We start from the raw sequence: 27,789 nt of genomic DNA, 5'->3' as shown, positions 1-27,789 counted from the left end.
GTGCCCCGGTCCAGGAGGATCCCACATGCCGCAGAGCTGCTGGGCCCATGAGCCATGGCCGCTGAGCCTGCGCGTCCGGAACCTGTGCTCCGCAACGGGAGAGGCCACAACAGTGAGAGGCCCGTGTACCGCAAAAAAAAAAAAAAAAAAAAAAAAAATATATATATATATATATATATATATATATCTGGTGAATATTTGAATGAATGAAGTAAAAAATGGCAGTCTTTTTGTTCCAAGGTTTATTAACAGTGACGCATCCTTTCTGGCTCCTCTTTGCCCCAGTTCCCAGCCCTAATCAACCTCCCCACTCTGGGGCTTCACTGTAGTCTCTGAATGTTGAAGGTGGGGTAGGATAAACTTGGAGATCATTCAAATCTGTGCCTTCCAAATCTTTTTTTTGTTAATGCATAAAACCATTCTTTTCAAACCCAAGATCTCTCATAGAACCCCTACATATCAAATACATAGAGCGGAAGCTGCCCTTCTCGAGGGAAACTATGTGGGGCTTACAGCTCTGAGAAACAGTTTGAGATTCACCATTCTCCTTATTTCAGTTACTTCATGGTACAGGTAAGTCAGTGGAGGCCCAGAGAGGCACCACGACCTGCCTTTCTCTGAGCAGGACGCAGCCTCGGGAGCTCTCGGCCCTGTTCTCCTTCCACAGCACTATACTGGCTTCTAGAGTCTTATCAACCAGGGCAAAGGATGCTCCCAGCAGGGTCTGCCATGGGGAGAGCTTGGGCCTTTGGTTACCTACCCCTCAGACTGCTGGTCCCAGGGTCATGTGAGGGGCTGGCTGGGGGATGGACTGGAAGTGCAGGGAGCTTGGGTGGGGAAGCCAGGTGTCTGTGTTGGAAGGCCATTGGGGCTCGGGGGCTGGGGGCTGGAGGGCTGAGAGGGGCTGCCCAGGCCTACGGTGGTCTCTCCCTTCCTCAGGATGAGGCTGCTGAGCTCCTGGAGCAGCTGCTCCTCCAGGGACCCACGTGACTGGGGGCTGCTCTTTGAAGGGGGCCCCGGAGGGGGCTCAGGTGGTCTCTCCTCCCAGCCCAGGGGGCCTGCTTTGGGCAGAGGAGACTGATCAAAGGACCGCTGGCTGGCCAGTGGGGTCTCTGGCTTGGCTGTCCGCTCCGGTGTGATGGAGAAGGAGGTGGAGGTGTCTTCGGTCAGCTCGGGGAAGGCCCCCACTTCCTCATATACCGGCTCCTCGTACACAGGCTCCTCCAGTTCCTCTTGCTCCTCCACAGACCCCTGGGATGACTTCATCGGCTGGATGGAAATGGGGGTAACCAGAGGCAGGCACAGAGTTAGAGTTACCAGATTATTAATCGCTAACATTTATTGAGCTCTTCCTCTTTACCAGATGCTGCAAAATACTTTGCATGTATGATGTCAAAAACAACCCTGTATGATGGTTACACTGCAGGTGAGTGAGCTGAGGTACAGAGGGGTTAAGTAAGTTGCCCAAGATCACACAGTTAAGTAAAAGGTGGTGCTGGGGCTTGAACCCAGGTCTGTCTGACTCCAAAATGCATTCACGTAACCACTTCCCTTCTATTTCTCAGATCCTGTGACCACTTTCCCCTTTCCTCACCGCATCCTACCATCCCTTGTTTTCCTCATTCCTTTTGGTCCCAATACACACACACTCTCTCTCTCTCTCTCTCTCTCTCACACACACACACACACACACACACACTCAATGATGGTCTGCATCAGGACAAATACAGAGAGCACACCGGCTCAGGCAGCACAGAGGAACACAGGGACACAGGGTTGACAGGCACACAACTGGAGCAGGCACAGTACTCACAAAGAACATGGACAGGGTCCTCCGGTTGTGAAGTCGCCGCTGGGCACAGGTGGGGTGGGGAGGCAGGGAGGGAGAGACACAGAGACACAGTGAGGCCTGGCAACAGGAGGCAGGTGTAGAGATTGGGGCATAGAGAAGGCAGAGGGGGCACCAGGCTGGCAGGCACGCCACTCCTTTCTGCAGTGTGGCAAGGGCGTGAGCAGGGACCCGGAGGGGTTGGGGCAGGCTAGGGGGACCTCACCAGGGTCTGATTGGCAGAGAGGAGGGTGGCCCCACTGTCATCCCCACGGATGGGCAGCAAAGGCATGGTGCCAAACTTCTGACGGGCGAGGTCAGAGGAGGAACGGCGTCGTAAGACCACTGGCTGCTGGTCATCATGCTGGAGAGAGGGTGAGGGGATGGCACTGGTGGGCATGGGAGGTGCTGAGGGTTAGTGCTGAGTCCACAGACCTACCCCTCAGCTCTCTCTTTCCCCTCACCTGGGCTTTGAGGATGCTGGTGGCCCAGTCCCACATCTCATCCTCGCCTGTGCAGGACAGGTAGCTGGGGGTGATCAGAGGGGAATCAGCAGGAGGGGAAGGGGTCACAGCTAGAGGGATGGAAGATAGAAAAAGCGAGAAGGTAGAGGACAGGGAGCCTGACTGGGCCACAGGAGAAGCCAGGCTGGGAGGTACTCACAGGTGCATCTTCTCCAGGATCAACGTGAAGCCCCACCTGAGAGGCAAAGGAGAACAGAGATGGGTGATCGGAAAGGCCAGCAGGGTGGCAGCAGGAAGGCTCTAGAAGTGTGGACTGGGGAAAAAAACTCACGGGGTGGGAGGCTTGAACTTCTTGCGGATTCCCAGGTAGACCTTGGCACCTTCCAAAGGCCACTCCCGTTCTGGTTTAGAGCTCTGACAACGCGAAGGCAGTCAGTGAGGTTGAGAGGTGAGAGAGAAGGATCGTGGTTAAGGAGGTCAAGAAGTCATGGAAGCACTGGGGTTGTGTGAGGTCAAAGGGTCACAGAAGTCAAAGGGCCAGGGAAGCAATGAGATTGATGAGAACATGGGCTGTGGAGTGACAGGGTCAGTGCCGTCAGGGCTCCTCCCACACGGCCACCCAGCATCCCTCCCTGCTCGCCTAGGGCCCACCTTCTTCTCCTTGAGCAGCAGCAGGCAGCGGCCACGCAGCAGAAAGAATCTCTCCTGGAAGCGGTTTCCCAGCAGGCGGGGCGGTTCTTCCCGACACCGCAACAGGCCCACCCGTGGGCTCTCACGGCGGATACCTGGGCACAGATGGGCAGGGCTAGGTGGAGGCTCCCTGAAAGAGGCCTGGGAGGTGCTGGGCTGAAGCAGGAGGCTCACCTGTGAAGAGGCAGCCGGCATGGGCCAGGGAGACTTTTCTCAAGAGCAGGGAGGCCGAGCAGGGCTCTGGGAGCTGGCACCATTGTAGGGCCTGCTCTAGGACCCTTTCCTTGGGGTGCAGTGGCCGCTCTAAGGGGCAAGATGAGGGTAGGTATCAACCAGATATCGATCCACAGCCTGGAGCGCCCCCCTCCTCGCCCACCAGTCGCTCATTCATTCATTCGTCCATTCCACCATCCAGCCACAGACATTATTTAGCACTGACTGTGCCAGGTGCTGGGCTGCCCTGGGGATACAGTGGGGAGCATGAAACACACAGCCTGCCTTCACAAAGCCCACAGCCTGGCGAGGGAGCAGAGAATAACAGATAAGTAAATGAGGTAACTAAAGACAAACCATTATTCTGAAAGAAGCAATAAGAAGCTGAGAGACAGTAACAGGGCAGCTACTAAGACAGGGTGACCAGGCAAAGCCTTTCAGAGGAGGCATTTGAAGATGAGACTCAGAGGACCTAAGGATTGGGAAGAACAAGCCACACTGAGATCGGGGGAAGAAGACTTCAGGCGTGACAAAATGCAACACCAAAGGGCCTGAGTCAGAAAGATGTGCTTGAGGAACTAAACAGTCAGTGTGGCTCAATCAAAGAGAATACGTTATGTGAGACGAGGTCTGAGAAATAGGCAAGGGCCAGACATTCAGGGTCTTGTGGGCTATAATAAGGGGTTTGAATTTTATTTTAAGTTCAATGGGAAACCATTGGAAGGGTTTAACCATGCGAATAGCATGATGATTTATGCTTGAAATGCTCATTGACTGCTGCGCGGAAAATGGATTGTTGGGGGGCGAGAAGGGAACATTGGCCAGCTATGCCCTTTCCCGGGCTGTACATTTTAGTGGTTAATGCTGGGAAGTAGAAAGATCATGGTGATTTCAACTAGGTTGGTGGTAACGATGGAGATGGAGGTGATAGATTCGAAATGACTCAAGAGGACTAGTTGCCCATTGTGTATGAAGATGGAGGAAAGGAAGGAGTCCCAGAAGACTCCCAAGTGTCTGTCCTTGATAACTGGGTGAATGCTGGTGCACTGACCGAGTTAGGGAAACTAGGAAATGGCTTGGGCATTTTGTTAGGGGAGGGGACTGGGAACTGAGTTTGGTCTTAGACTTTTTTTTTTTTTTTTTTCATTTTTTTTTTTGGCCGTGCCAGGCGGCTTGTGGGATCTCAGTTCCCCAACCAGGGAGCAAACCCGCAGCCCCTCCAGTGGTGGTATGGAGTCTTAACCACTGGACTGCCAGGGAAGTCCTGGTCTTAGACGTTTTAAATGTGAGATGCTATAAGATGTACAAGTGGATGTGTCAAGTAGCCAGCTGGATATGTGAGTCCGGAGCTCAGAGGAGAGGTCTGGGTCACACATAAACATTTGGGGGCCAGCTTATTAATGGCATTTAGAGCCACGGGAATGGATGAGCTCATCCAAGGAAAAAATGTAGACAGAGAAAGGAAGAGGGTTGAGGACTGAGCCCTGGATCCCTCCAGCATTTGGAGTCTGGGCAAAGGAGAAAGAGAAGCCTCCTTTGAGGTGGAAGGGAAACCAAGGTTCTGTGGGGTCCACAAAAGCCAAGAGGGCAGACAGCACTGAGAAAGAGCAAGTGGACAACTGCATATCTGGTAACACATAAGTCTTGGTGACTTTCACCCCGTACCACACGTGCATGCGCACATGCACGGTCATACTCACCAAGCTCCCCACGCTCTCGAATCTCAAACGTCACCCACAAGTCCATCCCGGCTGCCGTCCCCCGAATCTCCAGTACCTGGTTAGTCAGCTCCTCGGCAGTCAGTGTTGGGGACACCTGGGGTCAGGGCAAGAGCAAAGGACCCGTGCCGGTCAGGCCATTGCCCCTGCCCCCCACCATCCTCTCATCTCCCCTCCTGTCCCCTCAGGACTGACCTTCAGGGTGACACAGTTGTCTGGGAGCTGCTGCTCTATAAAAACCTCCATGATGAGGTCTCCAGCCTGGGACAGCTGAGGGGAGGGGTAAAGAAATCAGGAGGACCCAGACGGTGCAAAGAATCAAGGTCAGAGGACTCCTCGGGTTGCCTCACGAGTGCTTCTCCCCACCACAGAAGCCTCCTCCCAACCCTCATTCCAAACATCGCTCAGGTCCTTCAAAGAGAAAAATCTCCAGGCATGGCGGAACTGTGTACAGAGCTTCCCAAGGCAGTGCAGCTGTGCTTGGGAAGACAGGTTTGGAGTCAGACTGTCTGGGTTCCAACTCTGCCACTTGCTACAGTACAACCTTGAGTAAGTGACCCTCCAAACCTCAGTTTCTTTGAAAAAATGGGACTACCTACCTCCTGGAGTTGGGTGATGCTAAAGTGAGAGTACAGGTGCTTGGAATATAATTAGTCCTCAGCTGTTTGCTACTGTATTTGTTATTCTTCTCACCTATTTGTCTAACTTAGCTAACCCTTCCTTGGATCTCTTACACATGAAACTGAAGTGCTCCTGCCACCCTTTTGTAAAGAATCCTCATGGTGGAATAAATGGAGCAAATCCTAAACCAAACCCCCTCCCCAAAGCACTCCTCTCCTTGGGTTTCCTGTGTCCCAAAGAACTGAGGGCCAGTGTCCAGAAGCAGAAGGTCACCTTCCTGTCCTGATGTCCCCTCCTGGCCCACTCGGGAGTCTAGGGTCAGGACAAGTTACCTGCACATCCTTCCAAGTGGTGATAAGACTGACCTCCAAGTCAATCTGAGCTACCTGGTCAGGGTCGATCTGTGGAAGAGCCAAAAGGGTGAAGGGGTGTGTGTGTGTGTGTGTGTGTGTGTGTGTGTGTGTGTGTGTGCGCATTGGGGGGGGGGGCTGCCGGGAAAGGAGGGAAGCAGGGAGAGATGTGCAAGACCAGAGCACCTGTAGGAGAGGGTTAGAGGCCAGAAGAGCTAAGAACCAGTGGGGCAAGCGTGTTAGGAGCATAGTTACAGGAGATTGGGGCCCAGGGCTCTGGGAGGTGGTCCCTGATGTGGAAGGCCTTCAGAGGGCTAGGCTGGGCCTTTGCTAGGGTGAGCAGGATCCAGAGTCCAGGAAGAGGGACTGTAGATCAGGGGTTGGGAAAGCTTACATCAAACACAGAGATGTAGCCGTCAATGAGTTCCTGCAGCACCCGCACCTCGTGCTCCCCCCGCCCATCCGTCTGGAACACGCTGGGTGCAAATAGCAGGGCCAGGTTCCGCGTGCACATCTGGTTTAGAGCCGCACACTTTTGCACCCTGCAGAGGGGTGTGAGGGTCATGAGGAATGCAGTGAGCTTCCACTCACTTGTTCATCGACCCCTCCCTTCATTCAGCAAAAGGTTATTGAGTCTCTACTGTATGCCAGGCCCTGAGCTAAGCGCTTGGGATACGGCAGTGAGTTAGACAAAACCCTGGCTCTAAGAGCTCCCAGTCTAGGGGAGAGACAGACTTATAAATAGGGGTCAGCAAACTTTTTATGTAAGGGGACAGAGAGTAAATATTTTAGGCTTTCAGGCTATACAGTCTGCTGTGTAGGTTGAAAGGAACCATTGAAAATATATAAATGAATGGGCATGACTTTATATTTTATGTACAAAACTTTATTTACAAAAGCAAGTAATGGGCTGGATCTGGCCCATAGGCCATAGTTGTCCAGTCCCTGTGATATAGTGTAATCAGTACAACAGAGCTGAGGCTCACCCTGGAATCATTTAAAATTCTGTCTCCCCAATAGACTGGTAAAGGTAGGTGTGCATCTTATTCTTCTTTGTGTCTTCAACATCTAATCTTTGCCTGGCATAGAATAATAAATAAAACAAAATAATACTGATTGCTCACCATTTCTGAATGCTTACTACATACATGCCAGGTGCTGTAGTAAGAAGCTTACAAAGATCATCTCATTTAAATCTCGTATAACCTATGAGGTGGATACTATTCCTTATACCATCTTCCTGTTACAAATGAGGAAACTGAGGCTCAGAGACAGCAAATAACTTCTCTAAAGCCACACGCTAGGGAATTTCCTGGCGGTCCAGTGGTTAGGACTCTGAGCTTTCACCGCCAAGGGCCTGGGTTCAGTCCCTGGTTGGGGAACTAAAATCCCGCAGGCCGCGCGGTGTGGCCAAAATAAATAAAAAAATAAAGTCATGCGCTAGAATAGTGGAGCTGGATTAAGGCCTAGGTCTGTCTGACTCCAAAGTCCACGCTGTGAGCCTTTACGTTGTGATACCTTCACTTAACAATTATCTGTGGGATGAATATGTGAATGTAAGCCAGGGGGTTGGACAGAGGTGATGAAGGGTCAGGGAGGAAGCCTGCAGGGGGTCTGGCTGTACTGACCGATAGAGATGCCCAATGAGGGTGGCCAGCGTGCGGCGGTTGACCCGTGGCAGGCAGCCAATCACTTCTTTGTATTTCTCCAGGCGCTGGTTCTTCTGGGGCAGCTCTGGGGATGGGATGGGGAAGGGTTGGAGAGGGTCAGGGAAGGAAGAGTAGAGGGATTTTTAGAGAAACAAACCCAGGATGGATGTGTTTCTGCCCCCTTCCCACCTTGCCTTGAGCTGAGTCCCTGGGTGATCTTCCAGTGGAGGAGTATTGGGGAGGGCGGCCGCCCAATCCCACAGGGGAGGCTCAGGGATTCTGGTGGGGTGGGTGGAGTTCCTGGTTGGGTCTTGGTTGTCGGTGAGGAGTTCTTAGGGATCTTGGGAGCACCTACCGGCAGCCTCCCTCCAGCGAGGCAGCAACCGAGCAGAGGTCACAGGGTCATCAAGCTCTCGAAAGAAGCGTTTGAGCGTGTCAGTGACATCCTCCACAAAGTGCTCCCCTGGTCGGAGCTTCACTGACCGGGCATCCCGCCGAAACTCAGCCAGGAGCCGCAGGCTGCGGGCGCGGGCACCCCCTTTCCGGTATACGCCCTCCAGCCGGAGCCCTGAGAACGGCCATCATCTCAGCTCACCGCTGCCCAAAGACCTGCCACAACCCACCCACCATCCTGTCTGTCACCCTCATGGTATGTGGCTATTGGAGGTAGGAGGGTCAGAGAGGAAGAAATCGGCTTCTGTGGTCTTGCTTCTCAGGTCCCTGCTCCAGCCCTCATCATCAGAAGGTCCTTGCCTAATCACACAGCAGCACCCTTCACTCTCTCTCTTTCTCCCCTCCCCCACTTTGATCTTTAAATAGCACTCTGAAATCACATTACACTCAGGCCTCGTTATTCAGTTTCTATACTTATGAATTCATCTACTTGCTAAAGTTTATTTGGAGCCCCCGAATCAATACTTGTGGCACTTTGCAGTCACTTGTGAACATGCCCAAGTGGAGAAAATTTTGAGTTGCCTGATGGACATGTTTCTAGCTAAGGCCTCATATGGTAAACAAGTATCATTTCGTGGTATAGTTAAAGTCACATTTTTTGCATCTTGTGCTTCTTTTGGGGGGGGGATTTCACGGTTTAAACTCGCCCCCAAGTGTAGTGCTGAAGTGCTGTCTAGTGTTCCTAAGCACAAGAAGGCTCTGATGTGCCTTGTTGAGAAAATACATGTGTCAGATAAACTTTGTTTAGGCATGAGTTGCTGAGTATTGCTGGCTGTGAGGTCAAAATTAACGAATCAACAATTTATATTAAATAAAGTATCTTTAAAGCAGACTCACAGATACAGAGAACAAACTAGTGGTTACCAGTGATGAGAAGGAATGGGGGAGGGGCAGTATAGGGGTAGGGGAGTAAGAGGTACAAACTATTTGGTATAAAATAAGCTATAAGAATATATTGTACAACACAGGGAAGACAGCAAATATTTTAGAATAACTATAAATGGACTATAAACTTCAAAAATTGTGAATCACTATATTGTACCCTTGTAATTTATCTAATATTATACTTCAAAAAAAATTTTTTTTAAAGATGAAAGCTTGGAACTATACTCAATATCTTATAATAACTATAATGGAAAAGAATATATATATATATAAAACTGAATCACTTTGCCATATATTTGAAACTAACACATTCAACATTATGAATTAACTATACTTCGCTTTAAAAAAAAAGAGGAAAAAAAAAGATGGAAGCTTAAAAAAAAAGTGTCTTTAAACAGAAAGACACATAAAACAAAGTTACATATTGATCAATTAATGAAAATATGACCAGAGTTTCCCAGGAACCTAACCCTGTATTTCCACTGGGGCAACGGTTCAGCATTCATTGATCCAGTCCTTTCAGTGACTTTATAGAATATAAGTACTGTGAATCACGAGAACTGACTGTATTTGTTTTCTTAATTATTACCCATCTCTCCCACCAGTCTCTGAGCTTCATATAACCTTCCTCGTTCACTGCCATATCCCCCGTGTCTGGCACAGGGGAGCAGCTCAATAAACATTTGCTGAACGAAGAGTGGCAGTGCAGGAACTGTGGAGGAGCAGGGAAGAACACCCACACTTTCCCCAGGGCTTTTTCACTGGGCCTCCTACTTCAATCCTCTTATGAACACGAGGGAGGCTGGGAAGGGGATAGGGGTCTAGCGAGTGGGGGAAGTCAGTGCACGAGGCTACTGCCAAGGCGTGGAGAATGTCTTTAGCCACTGACTATCCCTTGTCCGTGTAGTAAGCACAACTACTTGTCGGTGCATGGATGTGCCTTTTTCCCCTTGACTGTCCTCCTTAGTTTTCTGTGAATTTTCCTTCTCAAGAGCCCAGCCTTCTAAAGAGGGTTTGCGGGGAAAAGAGATTCAACTTAGTCCTTACTTGGGAAAGAAAATAAAACGGAGGCCAAAAACTCACAAAGAATTCTGGGAACCCCTTGCATAGCTGATCCTTTATGGCTGGAAAACCTCCCACACAGAATAATTCTGCTCAGAGCCCCAAGGATTTTGCTGCACAGCGTGGCTCTTGCCTTGTAGCTGCCCCCTCTTTGTTCTCCATGGCTCTGCATCTCCAGTCACAACTCAGTGCCACCCTCATTCCATGCCCACGCCCCAGTAACAGCTGCCTTGGAACACTTCACTACCTGCCAGGTCCTGCACTAAATGCTTTACATGTGTTATCTCACTATCACAACTATCTTGGAAGATGACGCTGTTAGTAGCCCCATTTTAAAGATGAGGGAACTGAGGCTCACAAAAGCAAAGCAGCTTGCCAAGGGTCATACAGTTGTTGCTGTCAGGCTGCAGTCTCTGGAGGCAAAGCTTTTGAAGGCAGATCACACACACACAGGGCAAATACCTGCCCCCCCGCTGCGCCCACGTTCCCCATCCCCCACTCGGTGTCAGCCAGTACCCACTCACCATGCTGAGTGACAAAACTGATGCAGGCATCCACAATGATGGGGATGTCACCCCGGCTCATCTGCTGCTCCTGCAGCCCTGTGCCTCCCCCGCCGGCTGCCCCGGCAATGGCCGCGTTCCATGCTGAGAAGTCTAGCCGGCCCTCTGCCTGCAGATACAGTGTCCTGAGACCCAAGAGACCTGAGTCAGAGCCAGCTCCAGAGGAGTCCTCCGACTAAGAGGCCCAGGAGCACAAGGACCAGACCTCCCAGAGACACCAGCAGGGGGCAACAACACCCAACCCAGACAGGGCCCCTGAACTAGGGAAGTGACTTTGAGGAAGTGGGCAGTGGTCCAGCAGGCCAGGGTGGAGGGTGTGAGCTGTGCTCTAGAAAGGGGGGCCCAGAGTCAAGGGTAGTGGCAAGACTTACCTTCCTGTCTCCACCAGAACCAAATGCTCTTTCTTGTCTGGGGTGTCAGTGGCTGAGACCACACCTGGGAGGAGAATCATTGGACATTATCATCGTTGTCGTCTTCATCATAGTGACTAATATTTATTAAGTATTTAAGGTACGTAGGTTCCATGCTAGGAGCCTTACAAACAATACTGCAATAAATCCTGTGAGTTACATATTTTTATCCCCATTTTACACATAAGCTCAGAGAGGTTAAGTAACTTGCCTCAGATTACCTGCTATAAAATAGAACTCAAGTTTGTCTCCAAAACCTCAAAACACTATCCTACACTGTTCCTCTTTTAAGAGGAAATGAGAATTCCCAGTCCCTTCTCCCAGTTCCCAACAAGCAAGCAACTCCAAATAATAATAACAATAACATTTATAACAAATAACATTTATTGAATACCTACAAGATGCCTCCTGACAGGCTCTGTGATAAGTGTTTTACATGCATTGCCTTATTTGAAACTCATTACAACCCTAATATTGTGCCTGTTGTGAAGATGAGGCAACTAAAGCACAGAGAGGTTAAGTAACTTGTCCAAGGTCACACAGCCAGGAAGTGATGGAGGTGGGGGTCTAAATCTGGGCAATTTGACGCCAGAACTTGTGCCTGAATCCACTATTCCTGCTGTCTCCCATAGGGACCCCCAAATAGATGAAGGTCCACTACCCACCCTAACTCCCCATAGCCACCCTTCATCCCTGCCCCCAGCCCTGCTCACTGATCTCCTGTAGCCGGCGCAGATGAACCATGTCCTCGGGGGCCGGGGGGCCCGGGCCCGATGCTGGGCACAGGAAGAGGTGATCTCCACGAAGAAGTCCGAACCCAGACAGCCAGAGGCCAGGGGCCAGGGCAGTATGGGAAGGGGACCGCAGCCACAGGCGGCCCAGCCGCAGCAGCCCAGGGCCCAGCAGCTGGTGACAGCTCAGTGGGGAGAACCACTGTGAGGCAGGAGGACAAGGGGAGAGAGGAAAATAGGGAAAGAGACAAGGAGTAGGGGAGAGAAGTAAGAGTGAGAGGGATAGGGAAAGGCAGAGAAAAACATGGAGAGAAAGCCAAGGAAACAGAGGAATGAAAGGGATGGGGAGAGAATGAAGGAAAGACCGGTGAAGGAGACAGGAGATGGATGGAGAAAAACAAGAAAGAAATGCAATTCAATTTGATTTGCTCCAGCCAACCCAGAGAAGATCCCTGTGTGGCAGGCAGCCTTATGCCCTTAATTGGGATGTAGGGGAAGGCGGAATGGGTAGCTACATGCTGTAACCGAAGAGTCACGAGGCCCCGGGAAGTCCCACCCTCTTGGGGCCGGGCAGAGGCTTCATGGAGAAAGGACTATTCGAGGTGAACCTCAAAGCAGTGCTTCTCAAGCTACTTGCGGTGAAGGAACAGGGAGTTTTAAAAAAATTTTCCAATCTGTCACGAACCAACACTTTCATTAAAAAGCAACAAAATGAATTACTAGAAAAATGAAATGAGAAGAATTACAAAATAAGCCCCCAAGTTTTAAAATTAGATTGCACACATAAAATCTCTCTGTCAAATTGCTATGAAAGACTCTAAATGCTGACTCAAGCCCTGTACTTAAGCTGTCATGGGCCATAACAGAGTCCCTGGGCCAGGATGGGTTAACAGACCACACTTGGGGTAGCACTGCCTTAAAGGATGGGCTAGATTTTTGGAGAGTAGATAATACGAAGAGACTTGGACCTGGCTGGGAGGGCCATGACAAAGCCCTTAGAGGATATGGAGATAACTTCTTGGTGTGAGGAGTTACAGGCAAACCAGGAGAGTGGGGTCAGAAGCCAAAGCAGGGGAGCATTTCCCACAGAGGAGTGTGAGATGCAGAGACTACCTGGTGAGGCCAGAAGGAGGCCCTTGGACTTTACCAAGGGCAGGTCACCAGCCACCTGCAGGGTAGCAGCTCAGAAGAGTATGGCAGAGGGGGGCAGCCACAAGGGGTTAAGGAGGAACTGCAGGCTGCCAGAGCACACAACTTTCTAAGGAGTTGTCAGGAGGGCGCCAGGATGGTGAGTTGAAGGTGGAGCAGGGCTGGAGGAAAAGCTGTTTAAGGATGGGAGCGATTGTCATCATCATTGCCATTACTACCTCAACACCCACAGGTGGAGGGCTTGCTGCGTGCCGGGCAGTGTAGGCCTCGCGTGTCACTTAATCCTCAACGCTAGGGGGTGGGGTCTTTTACAGCACTCTACTCACATGGAAGAGCTCACATGTGAGAGTTGGAGGACTCAAGTCCCAGGATATCTGACTCTCGCGCCTGAACTTTTAATGCCACAGAGGGGATGCAGGGTGGAGAGACAGTGGCTTCCCTGGGAATGGAGAAGGTGGAACAGATGAAGGCAGCTTTGCCTGTGGACTTGGAGATCTGAGGGTTGGGGGAAGGGAGTGGGAGTCAGAGGCAGCCTCTCTGTGGGAAGAGGCCCAGCACAGTGAGGTTTGGCCCATGAGCTTTGGAGACAGAGGCCTGATTTTCGTCCTGTGCTCTGCTGCCTCCTAGCTCTGTGACCTTGACCACGTGACTTCACAACCTCTGAGTTCTTTAGGTGTGAAGTATTAATAATCCTTACCTCTGAGGGTTGTTGTGAAATTTAACTGAGACATTGAGTGGGCAGCGTTTAACACAGGGCCTGGTACAGAATAAGTGCTCAGTCAACCTTAGCTGTTAGTGGAAGGGGTAGGAGTGGCTGTAGGAATAAGAGAGGACAGGATGGGGGCAGGTGGGGACAGGGAAACCATGAGCTGTCAGGGAGGGGGTCTCGGCTATCTCACCTTGCCCACGGCGCTGGTCCAGGCCTCCAGACTCTCGGCTCCATCTGTGCCAAAATGCTGGATCCTCCCCCCAGTGAGGACGAGCTCAAAGGAAAAGGGGAACCTGGAGAGAAGATGAGGTCCAGGCGGAGAATGGGGGTGAGTGAGGGGGTTGGCAGGCTCAGGCTCAGGAAGGGAAAAGGGGAGTTCAGGGAACATGGTGGGTGTTACCTGTCGAGGTCACCTGGGTCAGTGGGTGGGGGGTTCACACCCAGACATACGACATCCTGGGGCTGGATGAGGTTGAGGGGTTCAGGGCTGCTTTCTGACACAAACATTTCCAGAGCCGCACCCAGCACGCACCACAGTCGGGGGGGAGCTAAGAAGGAAACTGATGGTCAGCAGGCGGCTGACCTCTGTCCCCACTGTCAGAATTCCCATTTACCAGATATTTATTCTATGCCAAGCCCTCTGCCTGTGTATGATCTCACGTAATCTTCACGGCTCTATGAGGTGGGTTTTACATTCACTCCTGTTTTGCAGAAGGAGAAACTGGGGCTCAGAATTTGGGTAGCTTGCCCAAGTCACATGGGTAGAAAGTAGCAGAGTTGGAATTTGACCTCCACAGTCTGACTTCAAAGCACAGCCTCTCAACCATCACCCAATGCTGCCACCTGCCATGGTCCCTCTCTGACTCCTGGCACCCAGCCCACTCCAAGGCATGTCCCATCCCCGTCCTCTCCTCCCTGTCCCTCTATGGAACACCCATTCCCATCCTGGTTTCTGCCCACCTCCTCGCATCCCAGAGAGTTTCTGCCCTCCCTTCTCACCATCTCGGCCCCTGCGAGGGGGTGGCGGTCCAGCTTTGTTGCTAACGGGACCACAGTACAGGAAGCTGCTGTAAGTGGCAGGCACCACCACCTCATTGTACACGCCAGGGGAGGGGTCTGCAAGGGGAAGAAGAAGTGGTCAGGTCAAGCCAGTGTAATGGGACGGCCTGACCTCCTTGGGAAGGGATTGAATCAAGCAAGACAGTGGGACCCAACTCCATTGGCAGCATGGCCAAGTAGAGCCCAGTGGGGACATCTCACCACCTAGATTAGAAAAGAGGGTGGCAGGGAGTGACGAGGCTTCCAAGCCAGGCCTTGCCCACTGTCTGTCCCCACCACAAGTCAGCTCTGGGTGGAGGCCTCAGAGCATGGGCCATCCTGCAAGTGTCTTGGCCCCTTTGGCACGACTACTGGAGACCAGCCTCTATAACATGACCATTTCTATGATCAGACTACCCCTGGGGAGGTGGGACCCGGCCTACTGGTTGATCCCATCAGGGGTAGGCCAGCAGTAACACCTCAAACCTCCAGATCCATTCCAGACAGTGGTCATTTCATAACATCAAGAAATAGGACCTGGAGGACCTGGAGGGTTGGGAAACTGCCCAGGCTGGACCATTGTGATGGGCTGGGTGAGAGGTAATTGCCCCTCCCCCCGCCCCCCGGAAGAACCAAGGCTCAGGTCGGGGCTGGGAGTTCTTGCAGGGAGAGAGAGGAGGCATTGGTGGGGATTACCTGCGGGCAGGAGACCAGGGAAGCTGCCATCGAGGGCTGGAGGGGACCAGGGCTCCTCTCCCTCAAAAGCCTCGACGCAGAGGAGCTGGGTCATGTTCTTTAGCAGGTTGGGTCCTGCCACAGCTGCACATAGTGCCTACAGGGAGAACACTGCAAGTTTAGGCATTTCAACTCAGAGACTGCTTTCCCCCCTCCCCGTCAGCCCCGGCCCTCCCTCCTACCTGGAGAAGCTGGCTATGATCTGGATACTGAGGGTGGGGTTTCCGGAAGAGACCTAGCCGGTACTTCCGGGAGATGAACTCTCCCCGAGGGCCAGGGGTGCTATCTGGATGCAGCCCTTCACCTGGGGGTAGCGCTCCAGCCCAGAAGCGGTTGGCACGATCATTTCCCAGGACAATGAACAACTGTAGGATGACAAGGGGCAGAGGCAAGTGACAGGAACTCAAGAGTCCCCAGACATTCCAATCCTGCCCCAAGCAGGACCCAAGGCCTTTTCTGCATGCTCTCCTTCCATCCGCAACCCCGGCCCCCCACACACACTTTCTTCCTCTTCAGACTCCTCACCTGCACTATCTCATTACTCCAGACACTTGTGTCCAGCTTCAGGCTCTGCACCTTGGAGATCCCAGAACCCAGGGCCCGGTGCTGACCTGTTAGGGTGTGAAGGGCATGTGGCAGGGGCACCCTGAGCCCTCCTGCCCCCAAATCCCTCCTTCTCCCCATTTCAGCTACAGGCTCCAGCCCTCACCTGCGCACTGCTTGCAGATGACCACCCCCAGGTTGACAGCGGCCCAGTCCGGGCGGGAGGCCTCACAGTCCGCACAGTGCCGGTTTGCCCGATTGGACCAGATCTTCTCAGCCACCTCGTAGTCAGACAGGGTCTCGGTTACTGCTTCCTGCAGAGCGGCCGCCCAGCTCTGCCGAGCCCCCCCAGACTCGGCTGTGAAGCTGAGGGGTGGACAGCCAGTCCGTGGGCATGGACATACCCCCCGACCTGTTCCATCCCCCTGGCCACATGTGGGCCAGCCCAGACCTTCCTGACATCCTTGACCCTGTTCACTGGCCTCCTGTCAGTGCACACCCACTGAATCCTACTGAGGAGGTCCCGGGTCCTCTGCACCCCTGTGCCCCCACCAATGTCTCTCCCCGAGCCTTGCCTCCTGCCAGTCTGGGCCCCACCTGAAGCAGCGATGTGGTGTGAGCAGGTCGAAGCTGCGACTCTTGGTCTCCCGGACGCTGCAGCCTTGCAGTTCAATGAAGCAGATCCCGATGCCCAGAGAGAAGGCCTGGCAGGGTCGGGGCAGGCACAGTGAGGCCAGAATGGGCTATAGGTCAGGCCCCTCGGCCCCAGCCCAGCCCTCCTCACCTGCTCACTCTTGTACAGGGCCAGCTCTCCGGGGCTCAACGCAGCAAACACCTTGGCCTTGTGCCCACGCAGCTCCAGCATGCCCGTGCGAAGGGGTCGGGGTGGCTGTGGGGGCCGGGGGTGGCCCAGGAGGCGCTGCTCCTTCAAGCAGGATTGCATCGTGGAGCACCACGTGTCCCGCTGAGCTGGCGGGGGACAGGGAAGAGGGTCAGCCGGCTGTGTGCTTACCTGGCCTCCCCAGCCCTGCCCTGGCCCGGGAGGCCCTGGCCCTCACCCTCGCTCTCTGTGCGGAACACGAACACCCTCTGGCCAGTGACGACCTGGAACTTGTTGTCCTTGCTGCTGCGGGTCATCTCGATGGCTGTCAGAGGGATCACACCCTTGGGGAAGGGGTCCTGGAGGGACAGACCATTGGCCCATGGGGACAGGAACTCAGCCACGTGCGCTGACCCCGGGGGGGCCAGTGCCAACTTTTAATGAGATCAGCACTCATTCCGCAAGCAGTGGGGTACAGCTGCTAACCGAGCTCCTTTAGATGCTGACACCAGTCATACGGTACCTGCCTCCCCCACCAGGGGGGGACTGGCCTTCCAGTCCTGAGCCTCCCTCAGCCCTCCCTCTCCCTCTCCCTTTCCCCAGGCCCCATGTAGCATCTCCCGGACCCACCTTATCGCTGCCAAAGTACATCAGACTCCTCCCATTGAACTGCACAAAGCGCCTCTGGAAGACGTAGTTTCTGGGGAAGGCAAGGGCCGAGACCAGTAAGTGGTGGAAGCTGCATCCCGGGGCGTCCTAGGAGCTGGGAGCACTTGGGGCCTGACCTCCACCACCACCACGCAGCCTCCCGCGCCCCCCTCCCCTGCCCTTCCCAGCAGCCCCACCCCTGAGGGGAGAGCTTGTCTAGCCAGCCACTGAGCAGGGGCGTGGGGCGGTCTGCCGTGGAGGAGAAGCTGGCATAGGGTGAAATGAGGTCATCGTTGGTCTCCGCGTCCAGGGCGGGCAGTGAGAGGGTGGAATCCCCCGGCAGCTCAAGGCTGGCATAGCCAGCGTCCTCTCGTGCCTCCAGATCCTGCCTGCTGAGCCTGTGGGGGCCAAGACAGAGAGGGACACACATTAGACCCAGTTCCCTGGACAGCCCCACCCTCAGCGCCTAGTGGAATGCCTGGCAGGTACTGGATCTGCTTTTCAAACAGGGGAACAGGGAGGTTGAGAACCCAAAACACTAGCATGGAGCTTCTTCCCCGAGCACACTTGGACTTTGCATTTGAAAACTTTCAGTCTGGGCTTACCCTGGTGGCGCAGCGGTTGAGAGTCCGCCTGCCAATGCAGGGGACATGGGTTCGTGCGCCGGTCCGGGAAGATCTCACATGCCGTGGAGCGGCTGGGCCCGTGGGCCATGGCCGCTGAGCCTGCGCATCCGGAGCCTGTGCTCCGCAACGGGAGAGGCCACAGCAGTGAGAGGCCCACGTACCACAAAAAAAAAAAAAAAAAAAAAAAACCCAAAAAAACAAACAAACAAAAAATTTCAGTCCTTCGCCTCTGCCATTAGGATTACTTGGCAGAAAATTTGGGGAAGGGCTGAGTAGATGGCTTTCTGCCACAGTTGCCCATATCTCATCAATAAGCCTGACTGGTTCTTGCTCCAGAAAGTTCTTGCCTTTCTCTCCGGGGACCAAGCTTCCATCAGTTCTCACCGAGGTGAAGGGAATCGCCTAACTGGTCACCTGTTTCCACTCGCACCCTCCCACCAAACATCCGTTCTCCCACTGACACCAGAGTGCTCTTTTAACAATGCAAATGAGAGCATTTCACTCACAAGCATGAACCTCTACAATGACTTCCCATCTGCACTTAGGATAAATTGAAATTCCTTACCAGGGGCTGCAAGACTTTGTACAGTGAGACCCGTGGCGACTCCCCTGACCTCACCCTGTATCGCCCTCACCTTGGCTTACTACAGTCCAGCCACATTCTCTTCCCCAGTTCAGAGCCTTTGCACACGGTGTTCCCTCTGCCTAGAGCACGCTCCCCTGGGCTGCTTCTTCTCATCCTTCGAGTGTTCCTTCTCAGAAAGTCTTCTATTATTCTCTATCACTTTCCAGTGGTTCCTTACCTCAGCTGCACAGAATCACCCAGGAAACTTAAAAATACCTGTATATGAGCCCCACACCAGACACTTAAATTTGAGTCTCTGGGAATGAGGCCCAGGCACCTGTTGTTTTAAAAGTTCCCCAGGGGGCTTCCCTGGTGGCGCAGTGGTTGAGAGTCCGCCTGCCGATGCAGGGCACACAGGTTCGTGCCCAGGTCCGGGAAGATCCCACATGCCGCGGAGCGGCTGGGCCCGTGAGCCATGGCTGCTGAGCCTGCGCATCCGGAGCCTGTGCTCCGCAATGGGAGAGGCCACAACAGTGAGAGGCCCGTATACCGGTAAAAAAAAAAAAAAAGTTCCCCAGGAGGTAGTGCCGCTGAGGTTGAGAACCTCTACCCCGTTTGTTTCCTACTTCACTGAGAAACTGAAGCCATCAGACGAGAATCCCCGCAGACTCCCAGTGCCTCATCTGCCCCATTTCACACACACACTGCCTTCCTCCCGGTACTGGAATAAATAGCCCTGTATAAAGCCGGTCCGTCCTCTGAGCACTTGATCCTAGTCCCCTCACCTACACAACGACATCGCTCCAGACTTTCTCTCTTTTCTCTCCCCTACATCAGCTAGTTCTCCCTCTCTACCAGGTCATCCCTATTCACCTATGAACATACGTAGCATTCTATGCTATAAAAACCCCCTTCTTGACTCCACTTCTACTCTCAGTAACCACTCCAACTCTCTGCTCTTCTTTGCAGAAAAACTCCTCAAAAAATGTTGTCTTCACATTTGCAACTCCTCTCCTTCCGTTCTCTCTTGAGCCCACTCTGATCCAGCTTTCATCCTCAGCACTTGTCAAGGTCCCGAGTGACCTCCGTGTTACCAGTTCCAGCGGTCAATTCTCAGCCCTCAACTTACCCAACCTCTCAGCAGCATCTGACATAGCTGACCTCTCCCTCCTCCTTGTACATTTTCTTCACTTAGCTCCTGTGGCATCAACTTCTCCTGCTTTTCCCTCTGCTTCACTAACCATTTCTTTTCAGCCTGTTTTGCTGATTGTCCTTCTTCTCCCAAACCTCTTGATACTGGAGTGTGCTTGGTTCTCTGCTCTGTCAACACTCGCTCACAGCTACATACACCCATCCACATGCTGACGACTCACAAATCTGGATCTGCAGCTCGGACCTCTTCCCCACACTCCAGACTTGTATATCCAGTGGCCTATTTGCCACCTCTTCTTGGGTGTATAGTACACACCTCAAATCCAACACATCTAAAACTGAACGCCTAATCTGCCCCCCACCTACCTCTGCTTTATGCCCAGTCCTCCCCATCTCCGACCATGGCAACTCGAGGGACTTCCAGTTGCTCAGAACAGTGCTGTGGAACTAAATCTTTGAAATGTGGTTGTTTCATAGTTACAGCACAGCTCACACCAGACTAGCCACGTTTCATGCGTTCAGCAACCACACTTGTTTACTGGCCACCACAACGGACAGTACAGGCTCAGACCAGAACCCCTGAAGTCATTCTTGACTGCTCTTTTCTCTCACACCTCAATTTACCAGGACGGTTCGCCTTCAAAATACAACACAAACCAACCACTTCTCACCATCTCCACTCCCATCACACTAGCCTGAGATGTCTCACCTAGATCACTGCAAGAACCTCCTAACTAGTCTCTCTGCTTCTGCTTTTGCCCCCTACAGACCATGCCCAACACAGCAACCAGAGGGATTCTTAAAATGTAAGTCAAAACCTTTCCGGGGCTTCCCTGGTGGCGCAGTGGTTGAGAGTCCACCTGCCGATGCAGGGGACACGGGTTCGTGCCCAGGTCCGGGAAGATCCCACATGCCGCGGAGCGGCTGGGCCCGTGAGCCGTGGCCGCTGAGCCTGCGCGTCCGGAGCCTGTGCTCCACAACAGAAGAGGCCACAACAGTGAGAGGCCCGTGTATCGCAAAAAAAAAAAAAAACAAAAAACCGAAAAACCTTCCAGCGGCTGCCTTCCCATTTCACTTAGAGTAAAAGCAAGTCCCTACAAGGTCCTACCCATCTGGCTCCGTTTACAGCTCTGATGGCAGCGTCTCCCCCAACTCTTCCCACCCTGCCCCACTCTGCCCCAGCCCGGCCGACCCTGTCATCACTCCTGGATCCCTGTGGGCAACTGGCCTCTTTAAAGCCTCTATTCTGGCCACTCTTCCCGCCTGCAACACTCTTCTCTTAGAAGAGGGCTAACTACGTCCCCTCCTTCAAGTTTTGGCTTGAATGTCATCCTCTTAATAATGGCAACTCTTCATGAAAAACTGCAGTCCACTTCCCCCTCACTCCATCCCAGCCCTCTAACCCGGTTTGATTTTTTCCATGGCACTTATCACCTTTTAACGTATGGTGTAGCTCATTTATTATATCTGTTGTTAATTAACTATCTCCCCACAAGGGCAGGGATTTCTGATCTATCCCAAGTATCTACAACGATATCCGGCATTCAGTAGGTGCTCAATAAAGATAATTAAATGAAGGAATGAAAGGCACTGCTCCCTATTTTAAATCATACATCCATTTCTTTGTCTACCTGTTTTATTTCCTGTCTGTCCCCACTGAGTCACAAGCTCCCTCATGGGGGACTGGGTCTGTCATATTCATCCTGTACCTCAAGAACCCGGCTGGCACACAGTGGACACTCAATGCACATTTGACAAATAACGGGAAACACGGCCACCACCAGCTCAACCGCTCCTCAAGCTGCCCCTCTTCCTGCCATCATCATGCTATGGACCACTCACCTGTGTTCAGCCCTTTCCTGACAGATAGCTCTGCCTTCTCTTCTGTCGGGGACCCCTGGGACCCCCACAGGCTGGACACCATAGTACAGGCAACCAGGGTCCATGATGTGCACTGGCAGGAGGAAAAAAAGGGGAGACAGGGAAGAGGTCAGGTGAGAGTGTCTGACGTCCTGAAGGGCACTGCCCCTCTTCCCCCAACCCATGATAACCCACCTACCTGTGCCCGTTGTGGGCCTGAGGGCAGGAGTGGGGGCAGTTGTCTGGGAGCTGTCTGGGGCCCTTAGGGGAAAGGGCTAGTGTCATTAAAGGAAAGAGAAGGAAGGACAAGCCCTCATGCCCTGTTCCTCCCTGCCCCCCGCATGGGATCCCCAGGGAGCCAAATCCACTCACGTGTCCTGAGCTGTCTGTGCCCCGCCTCTTAAGTCCAAGCCGAAGTAGATGGCGTTGGGCATCATCTCCACAGTATTCAAGGCTGAAGGCTGCTCAGAGGAGGACCTCTGAGGGACAGGAGGGGACCTCGGGCTGGGCTCTGGGCTCTTGGATGCTTCTGGTCTCCAGAGAGCTGGACTCAACCCAGGCCTCTGGGTGGTGGTGGAGCCACTGAGCCCCCCAAATACCGTCCTGGGCTTAGGCACAGGCTTGGGGGGCTGCGCCTGGGGGGCTGGGCTGGGCGGTGGCTCCATGGCACTTCCCAGCTGGGGATCCGGGGAGCCCTCTGCCGTTCCCGCCTGCAGCAGGCGCAGAATGCGTTTCCGATGCCCTGTGGCGTTGATGCCCAATTGCCTCAGCTCCTCGTGGCCCAGGCCCCGGGCTGCACCCGCTGTAGCCAGGCCATGCCGCCGGAACACGTCTGCATACTGCTCCAGGTGCACCGTGGCCAGCCACACAGCGATGTCCAGGTCCTGAGGGGCAGCCATGGGGGCTCAGGCCATTGCTGGGGGGAGGGGCAGGTGAAGGGAGGGCTCAGGCTGAGATTCCCCCTCCCTGTGCCAAAGTCTGAGGCCTGGACAGGGGTACCAGACTCCAGTCTTCCTCCAAAAAAGAATGACCAGAGGCCTGTAATCCGGGGGCAGAGCCATCCCAGAACATGCTTTCTCATTGCAGGTGAACCCCTTCATTTGCAGATGAGGAAACTGAGGCCCAGGGAGGGGAAGAGGCTTTCCCAGGGCTCACAGCAAGTTGGCTTATCGATGGCAGTGTTGGTCCCTTAGCTCCTGCCCACCCTGTGTCTGGGTCAAAGCTCTGCCTCTGCATTACTGCACGTTCAACTAAGTAAGTCTGGGACAAGAGGCCGGAACCCTGCCCCTGCAGGGTGAAGGGGGGATGGTGGGGAGGAAGGGCCCACGATGTGCCCTAATCCTGCTGTGGCACAGCGTGGGGATAGGGCAGCTGTGGCACAAGAGGAGAGGGGAGATGCAGATCCCACTCCCGCTGGTTTCCAGAGCTGAGGTACAGGCTCGGGCCATCCTAATCCTGGACGTTCCCAGTTCCCCCTCCCCTTCCACCTATTGTCTCTGCTCAGACTTCCTTCCTTTCCCTCCGGCTCTGGCTGCCCCCACATCCTGCCTCCCTTGGTCAGGCTGCCCAGAGAGCTCTAAGCAGTACCGACATCTGAGCAGAGGCCACTTGGGGAGTGAGGATGGGGCAGAGAACTGAGTCAGAGAGATGAGGGACCAGGGGTACACCAGGGTCTTCACTCTGCAGCATCTTCTCACACACGTGTGTGCAAACAGGAGCACCCACCCTGCAGGAACTCACAATGTGAAATGACATCCCCCTACCTCTGCTCTCTCCAAGTCCTCCTTCGCCCTGCTCATGCCTTTGGACTCAGGTCTCTGAGGCTCTGTCCCATTCCACCAGCCTGACCCTGACCCTGCTCTACTGCCTAGACCTACCTTGGATTCTGTCTCCCTGAGTTTTATCTCTACCCTGTCCCTGTCCCTACCCCACTCCATCTCCATCTCCATCTCTACCTCTAAATCCATCTTGGTCCCTCTCCTTGTTTTGCTCTCTGTCATTAAGCCTCTCCCTGCCTCCGTCTCCAATTTTAACTAGATGTTCGGTTTCATCTGTGTCTCTGGCCACATGAAACTGGCTCTAGGTTTCTGTCTCTGCCTCTGCCCTGGCGGCTCTCTCCCAGTTTCTCTCCTGCGGGGTCCCGGCCAGGACTCCCTCTCGCCCCAGCATCAGCTCTGGCCTCTCTGCCTCTCTGTGGCCGAGCCCCTCCCCAAGCTAGGGCCGGGGTGCTGCGCCTCCCGCCCTGACTCAGAGTCCAGTTTCCCGGTGACTCAGGCCCGACTCGAGGGCATGGGACTGGGAACTAGGAGGTGCGCGGGGCAGGAGTGCGGGGGGGCGGGCCAGGCCGCGCGGAGCAGCTCCGGCTACGACGAGGGAGGGGGCAAGGAGGGAGGGGGCAGAGACCGGCAACCCGAGGGAGGGGCGGTTGCGGCGGGGAGAGGGAGAGGGGAGGGCCCCCGGCGCGGAGCGGGCCGGGGATCCCACGAACGCTCTCGAGGAGGTGATGGGGAGGAGTCTGGGAGGCAGGGGCCCAGGGGCGCGGGGGTCCTCACCTCACTAAGCGGCTGCAGTCGGCTCCCAGGTGCCCGACGCGCTGCCGTAGGCTCCGGGTCCTGCCGCGCCGGCCCCGCCTCCCCTCAGCCCTCCCCCGACGGGGCCCAGCCCCGCCCCGCTCGTCGGTTCCCTCGGCGGGGCCCCGGCCACTCCTTGTGCAAGCGGCGGCCTCCAAAAGGTTTGGGCTCCTTACCCAACCGCTGCGCTTATCTCGCAGCCTGGCAAGCTCAGCCCCTTGAGGGGCCAAGAAAGGGGGGGACCGGAACAGGGTTGGAGGCCGAGACAGCCTTAGAGAGCAGGACAAAAAGGCAGAGAGCAGACGGAGATGGGGACTGGGGTAGAACCAGAGAGAGGAGAGTGCTGCGGGGGACAGCTTTGCATGCCCTCCGCTGTTCCCTCCCCGTCGGGCTGAAAGGGGAGGGAAAAGAATAGGGCCTTAAGTCCCCAGGGCATCTCTCCCACGCCCCGCAAGGTGGCTGGACTCTGGTACCCAGTTAATGAGGGAACAGAAGCTGATATCCACAAGTCACGGATATCCACAGCCTTCCAAGCTGGCGAACCTTCAGGAGCCCAGCCGTATGACCTGGGGGAAAGAGGCAGAGGCCCGGAGGAGGAGTCCGCGACTGCTTCTCCCTCTCCAAGGGCCTGGTCTAGGTTTCTTCCCAGAGATGAGGGTCAGGTTTCGGGGCTGCCTTTTTGAAGATAAGGCTGGTGCCCTGTAAGCACGGTGACCCGGCGAGCAGCCTTTGCATCCTGGGGCGAAGCCCCTTCTCCCCACCCTCCCACTGCAGTGTGTGTGTGTGTGTGTGTGTGTGTGTGTGTGTGTGTGTGTGTGTGTGTGTGTGTGTGTGTGTGTGTGTGTGTGTGTGTGTGTGTGGTGAGGGGGGGAGGGAGAGGGGTCCCTGAGGAGAAACGGCTCCTCTCCCCTCTCGGGATCTTGCCTGGAGCCCTAACCTTAGAGCCTGCCCCCCAGAGCCTGAGGCCCCTCCCCTCCGAGTGGGGCTGGCCTTTAGCTGTGTGGGGGTTGGGGGGCGGGGTAGGGGCGCCCGCTGGCCGGGCTGTGCTTTCCGGTTTGTATGAGAGGAAGTTGGCTGTGAGTCAGCAGACACAGGAACTATCAGTAGCTAGGGGAAGACCCCTGCCTGAGGGGAAGGTGAAGGGAATGTGGGGAAGTGGTCCCCGCCTCTCCCAGCTGCCCCAGCTTGTAAGGGGACTGCCATTTTCGGCCTCCTGGAGCCCTTCTAGCTGAGAAAGAGAATGATAATAATTAATACTTCAAATGGCCATAATAATGGCTACCAGTTATTGAAAGCTGACTATGTCACAGGCCCTGTGCAAACACTGCTTTGCAGTTTGATTCATTCTCACGGCAACCCTTAAGATAGGGAATTTACCACCTCCATTTTACAGATAAGGAGACAGTCTCCTGGATGTCTTTGTTCTGGATGGTTAACTGGGGGGTGCGGGGCAGGAGAATGCTCCTCATAGACCTGCAGCTATAAGGAGTGAAAATTGACCAAGGGCCTCAGCTGCTTCTCTCTGAAATCCATCAGCTCCTACTCTAAGGCCAGCTTCCCCCTGGGCGGCTCCCAGCCAATGACCAAGCTCAGCAGAGATCCTAAGGCAGGCCTAGCCCTGGGAGACAGGGGGCTCCTCTCACAGCTGACATTGGCTCGAGAATTCCCCCATGGGCTTGCTGAACTTTCCTTCTTCTGCATACGTGGTCTAGGATATTTCCTCTCACCCTTCCTTCCTTCCCTCTCTCTTTCATAGCTCTCCCAGCTCCTGGCTCCCTTGCTTTGCTTTAATCAGATCCTTGCACTTTTCATCCTGCCGTGGCGGCTTCTTCTTGGAGGACTCGGAGTAACCCAGCAAGAGAGGAGAGTTGGGTAAATTAGTAGAGGGCACGGGGAGCCTGCAGGGATGGGCGCCGGCGGTGGGGGGGGGGGGTCCTGGTCAGGGCCCAGATGCAGGAGTTCTGAATCCTTTTTTGTGTCAGGTTCCTCTTTGGCAATCAGGTAAAGGATATCGTCCCAATCTCAGAATAATGTTTTAAAAATGCATAAAATGAAATATGTAGGATTACAAAGGAAACCAATTATATTGCAATACTGTTATAAAACTATTTTAAGTGATACAGTAATATATGTACTTCTTTATTAATGCTTTAAATAAGATCTAGCAGTAGGTTGATGCCTCACATAATTTTGAAGCAGTGGTGAGCGTGCATGATATTTCAAACTATCTGCAATACTGTAATGATATGATACAAATATATATATGATTTCTATTGGTGACAAAGCCATAGTTGTGGCTAATATGACTGGTTTGTTGCTGCTGTCATAACTGAAGGACATGCTACATTTCAGCTAGAGATTAGTGAAAATAATATAATTTTTTTTCCCATCCAAGTTCAGTGACTCCAAGATAAGGACACCTGAGTCAGAGGGTCAGGGCAGATCCACAGAGAAGGAGGCCCAGCTCCTTCCCTCTGACCCTACTTCCCCTCTCTGACTCAACCCTTTGGGGCTGGTGGAGCATCTGGTCCTTGGCTGGTATCTTCCTTCCCTCTTTCTCCCTGGCTCTTTTTCCCAGTTTCTCTAATCTCTGTCTCTGTCTCTATGTGCCTCTGTGTCTCTCTCTGTGTCCCCATAATCTGTCACTGAGGGAACAGGGCAGACTCAGGGGATTCCTGTAGCCTGGGCACAGTGGGGCAAGGAGAACTCTGTAATTCTAGGGTCACTGGGACCTGGAAGAGGGAATGTCCCTGAGCCTTGGGCTCTGCAGGGGAGATGCAGGTCTTTCCTTCCCCACCCCCTCTTCCATTCTCAGCCTTCTTAGGGGCAGAAACAGGCCAAGGCAGAGATGAGTGAGAACGAAGGCAGGTAATGGAGGCACCCCAGACTCCAGAAGACAAGGGCTGAAGCCCCTGTGATCCTGGACTTGGGTCCAAGGGATCTTTCCCTGAATTCCACTCCGTGGAGCTGCAGTCCAGGAATCCAGAGGTCGAGGCTGTCCTCTGTCCTCCTCCAGGCTCCCAAAAGAGCACTGAGCAACTGACCAGGTCTGGGTCGAGGGCACAGGGACTCTGGAGTAAGTCTACAGCAGATGTCAGCCCTGGCCCGTAATGGATGGGCTGAAGGGAGGTCAGTGGCCTCAAGGAAGGGGAGCATGGAGTTCTGGGGTTGATCTTTTCTCCGAATACTTGAGAATGGGGTGGAGTACCAAATCAGCTCTTCCCTTGTTGGGGTGTATGCCTCCCAAGATGATTTGGACCAGGGGAGGGCTGTTGGTCTCAGAAATTGAGAGAGCGGTCACAGCATGTCCTGAAAGAGCTGTGTAGAGAGCGGTCACAGCATGTCCTGAAAGAGCTGAAGGCATCCTAGGAGAAGAGAGCAGGGGGAATGGTATTGTGCAGGGTAAACCAGCTCAAAGGAATGAGAGGGAGACTGGGTCGGTGGCTCATATCCCTTGAAGGGGCTCTTTCCCTGGGGGGCTGTCTTGGATCCCTGTTCCTTAACCAGACCTCCTTCATTCTCACTGCCCAAGGAGTCCACCTACAGCAAGATCAGCAATGCCAGGCTGAGCCAGGGAACTCACTTTACTCCATGGACAGCCACGGCTGATAATCTGAGCTGAGCTGCCTTTTCCTTTGGGGTTATCGTCTGTGGCTCCTTCAGTGGTACCACGTGTGCAAAAGGTACCCCTTAGACCAAACCTTAACCCTGGACCCCTACCAGTTCACCCTGGCAAG

General features: G+C 53.9%; 1 protein-coding gene across 6 annotated transcripts; it reads right to left on the bottom strand.

Annotated features, from left to right (window-relative positions):
* Positions 1–227: 227 nt before the first annotated feature.
* ARAP3 (ArfGAP with RhoGAP domain, ankyrin repeat and PH domain 3) lies at positions 228–24,169 on the bottom strand. Of its 6 annotated transcripts, none has more exons than XM_012536922.3 (33): positions 24,035–24,169; positions 21,855–22,366; positions 21,682–21,743; positions 21,465–21,576; positions 17,477–17,677; positions 17,262–17,331; positions 16,870–16,990; positions 16,596–16,780; positions 16,409–16,515; positions 15,978–16,177; positions 15,794–15,879; positions 15,451–15,633; positions 15,230–15,365; positions 14,495–14,611; positions 13,896–14,043; positions 13,686–13,788; positions 11,620–11,839; positions 10,868–10,931; positions 10,458–10,621; positions 7,889–8,101; positions 7,513–7,618; positions 6,279–6,426; positions 5,867–5,935; positions 5,109–5,183; positions 4,896–5,010; positions 3,157–3,285; positions 2,944–3,077; positions 2,624–2,706; positions 2,492–2,527; positions 2,293–2,356; positions 2,055–2,192; positions 1,814–1,852; positions 228–1,269 (listed from the first exon to the last, which is right to left on the bottom strand). In XM_012536922.3, exons 2-33 carry the CDS (start codon positions 22,145–22,147, stop codon positions 784–786), a joined length of 4,407 nt encoding a protein of 1,468 aa, XP_012392376.2. In that variant the 5' UTR covers positions 22,148–22,366; positions 24,035–24,169; the 3' UTR covers positions 228–783. The 6 variants fall into 6 exon arrangements, with proteins under 6 accessions (XP_012392376.2, XP_004280279.2, XP_049564576.1 ...); XM_004280231.4 differs by having other exon boundaries at positions 21,855–22,398; positions 24,035–24,137; XM_049708619.1 differs by lacking the exon at positions 1,814–1,852 and having other exon boundaries at positions 21,855–22,398; positions 24,035–24,137.
* Between the last annotated feature and the right edge of the window lie 3,620 nt (positions 24,170–27,789).

This window comes from Orcinus orca, chromosome 3 (genome assembly GCF_937001465.1).
Source record: "Orcinus orca chromosome 3, mOrcOrc1.1, whole genome shotgun sequence".
NCBI classification, from domain to species: domain Eukaryota; kingdom Metazoa; phylum Chordata; class Mammalia; order Artiodactyla; family Delphinidae; genus Orcinus; species Orcinus orca.
Note: the sequence above shows the minus strand (reverse complement) of the source record. Positions and strands in the feature narration are given on the sequence as shown.

Bases quoted from the DNA above. Each gene is read 5' to 3' on its own strand.
- ARAP3 (XM_004280231.4), bottom strand. From the start codon at position 22,381: ATGGCTGCCCCTCAGGACCTGGACATCGCTGTGTGGCTGGCCACGGTG. The intron at 15,366-15,450 runs GTAGGAGGGAGG...TTCTCCCTGTAG, and splicing joins ATCATAGCCAGCTTCTCCAG to GCACTATGTGCAGCTGTGGC. The intron at 5,936-6,278 runs GTAAGCTTTCCC...GCTCTTCCACAG, and splicing joins GCTACATCTCTGTGTTTGAT to ATCGACCCTGACCAGGTAGC.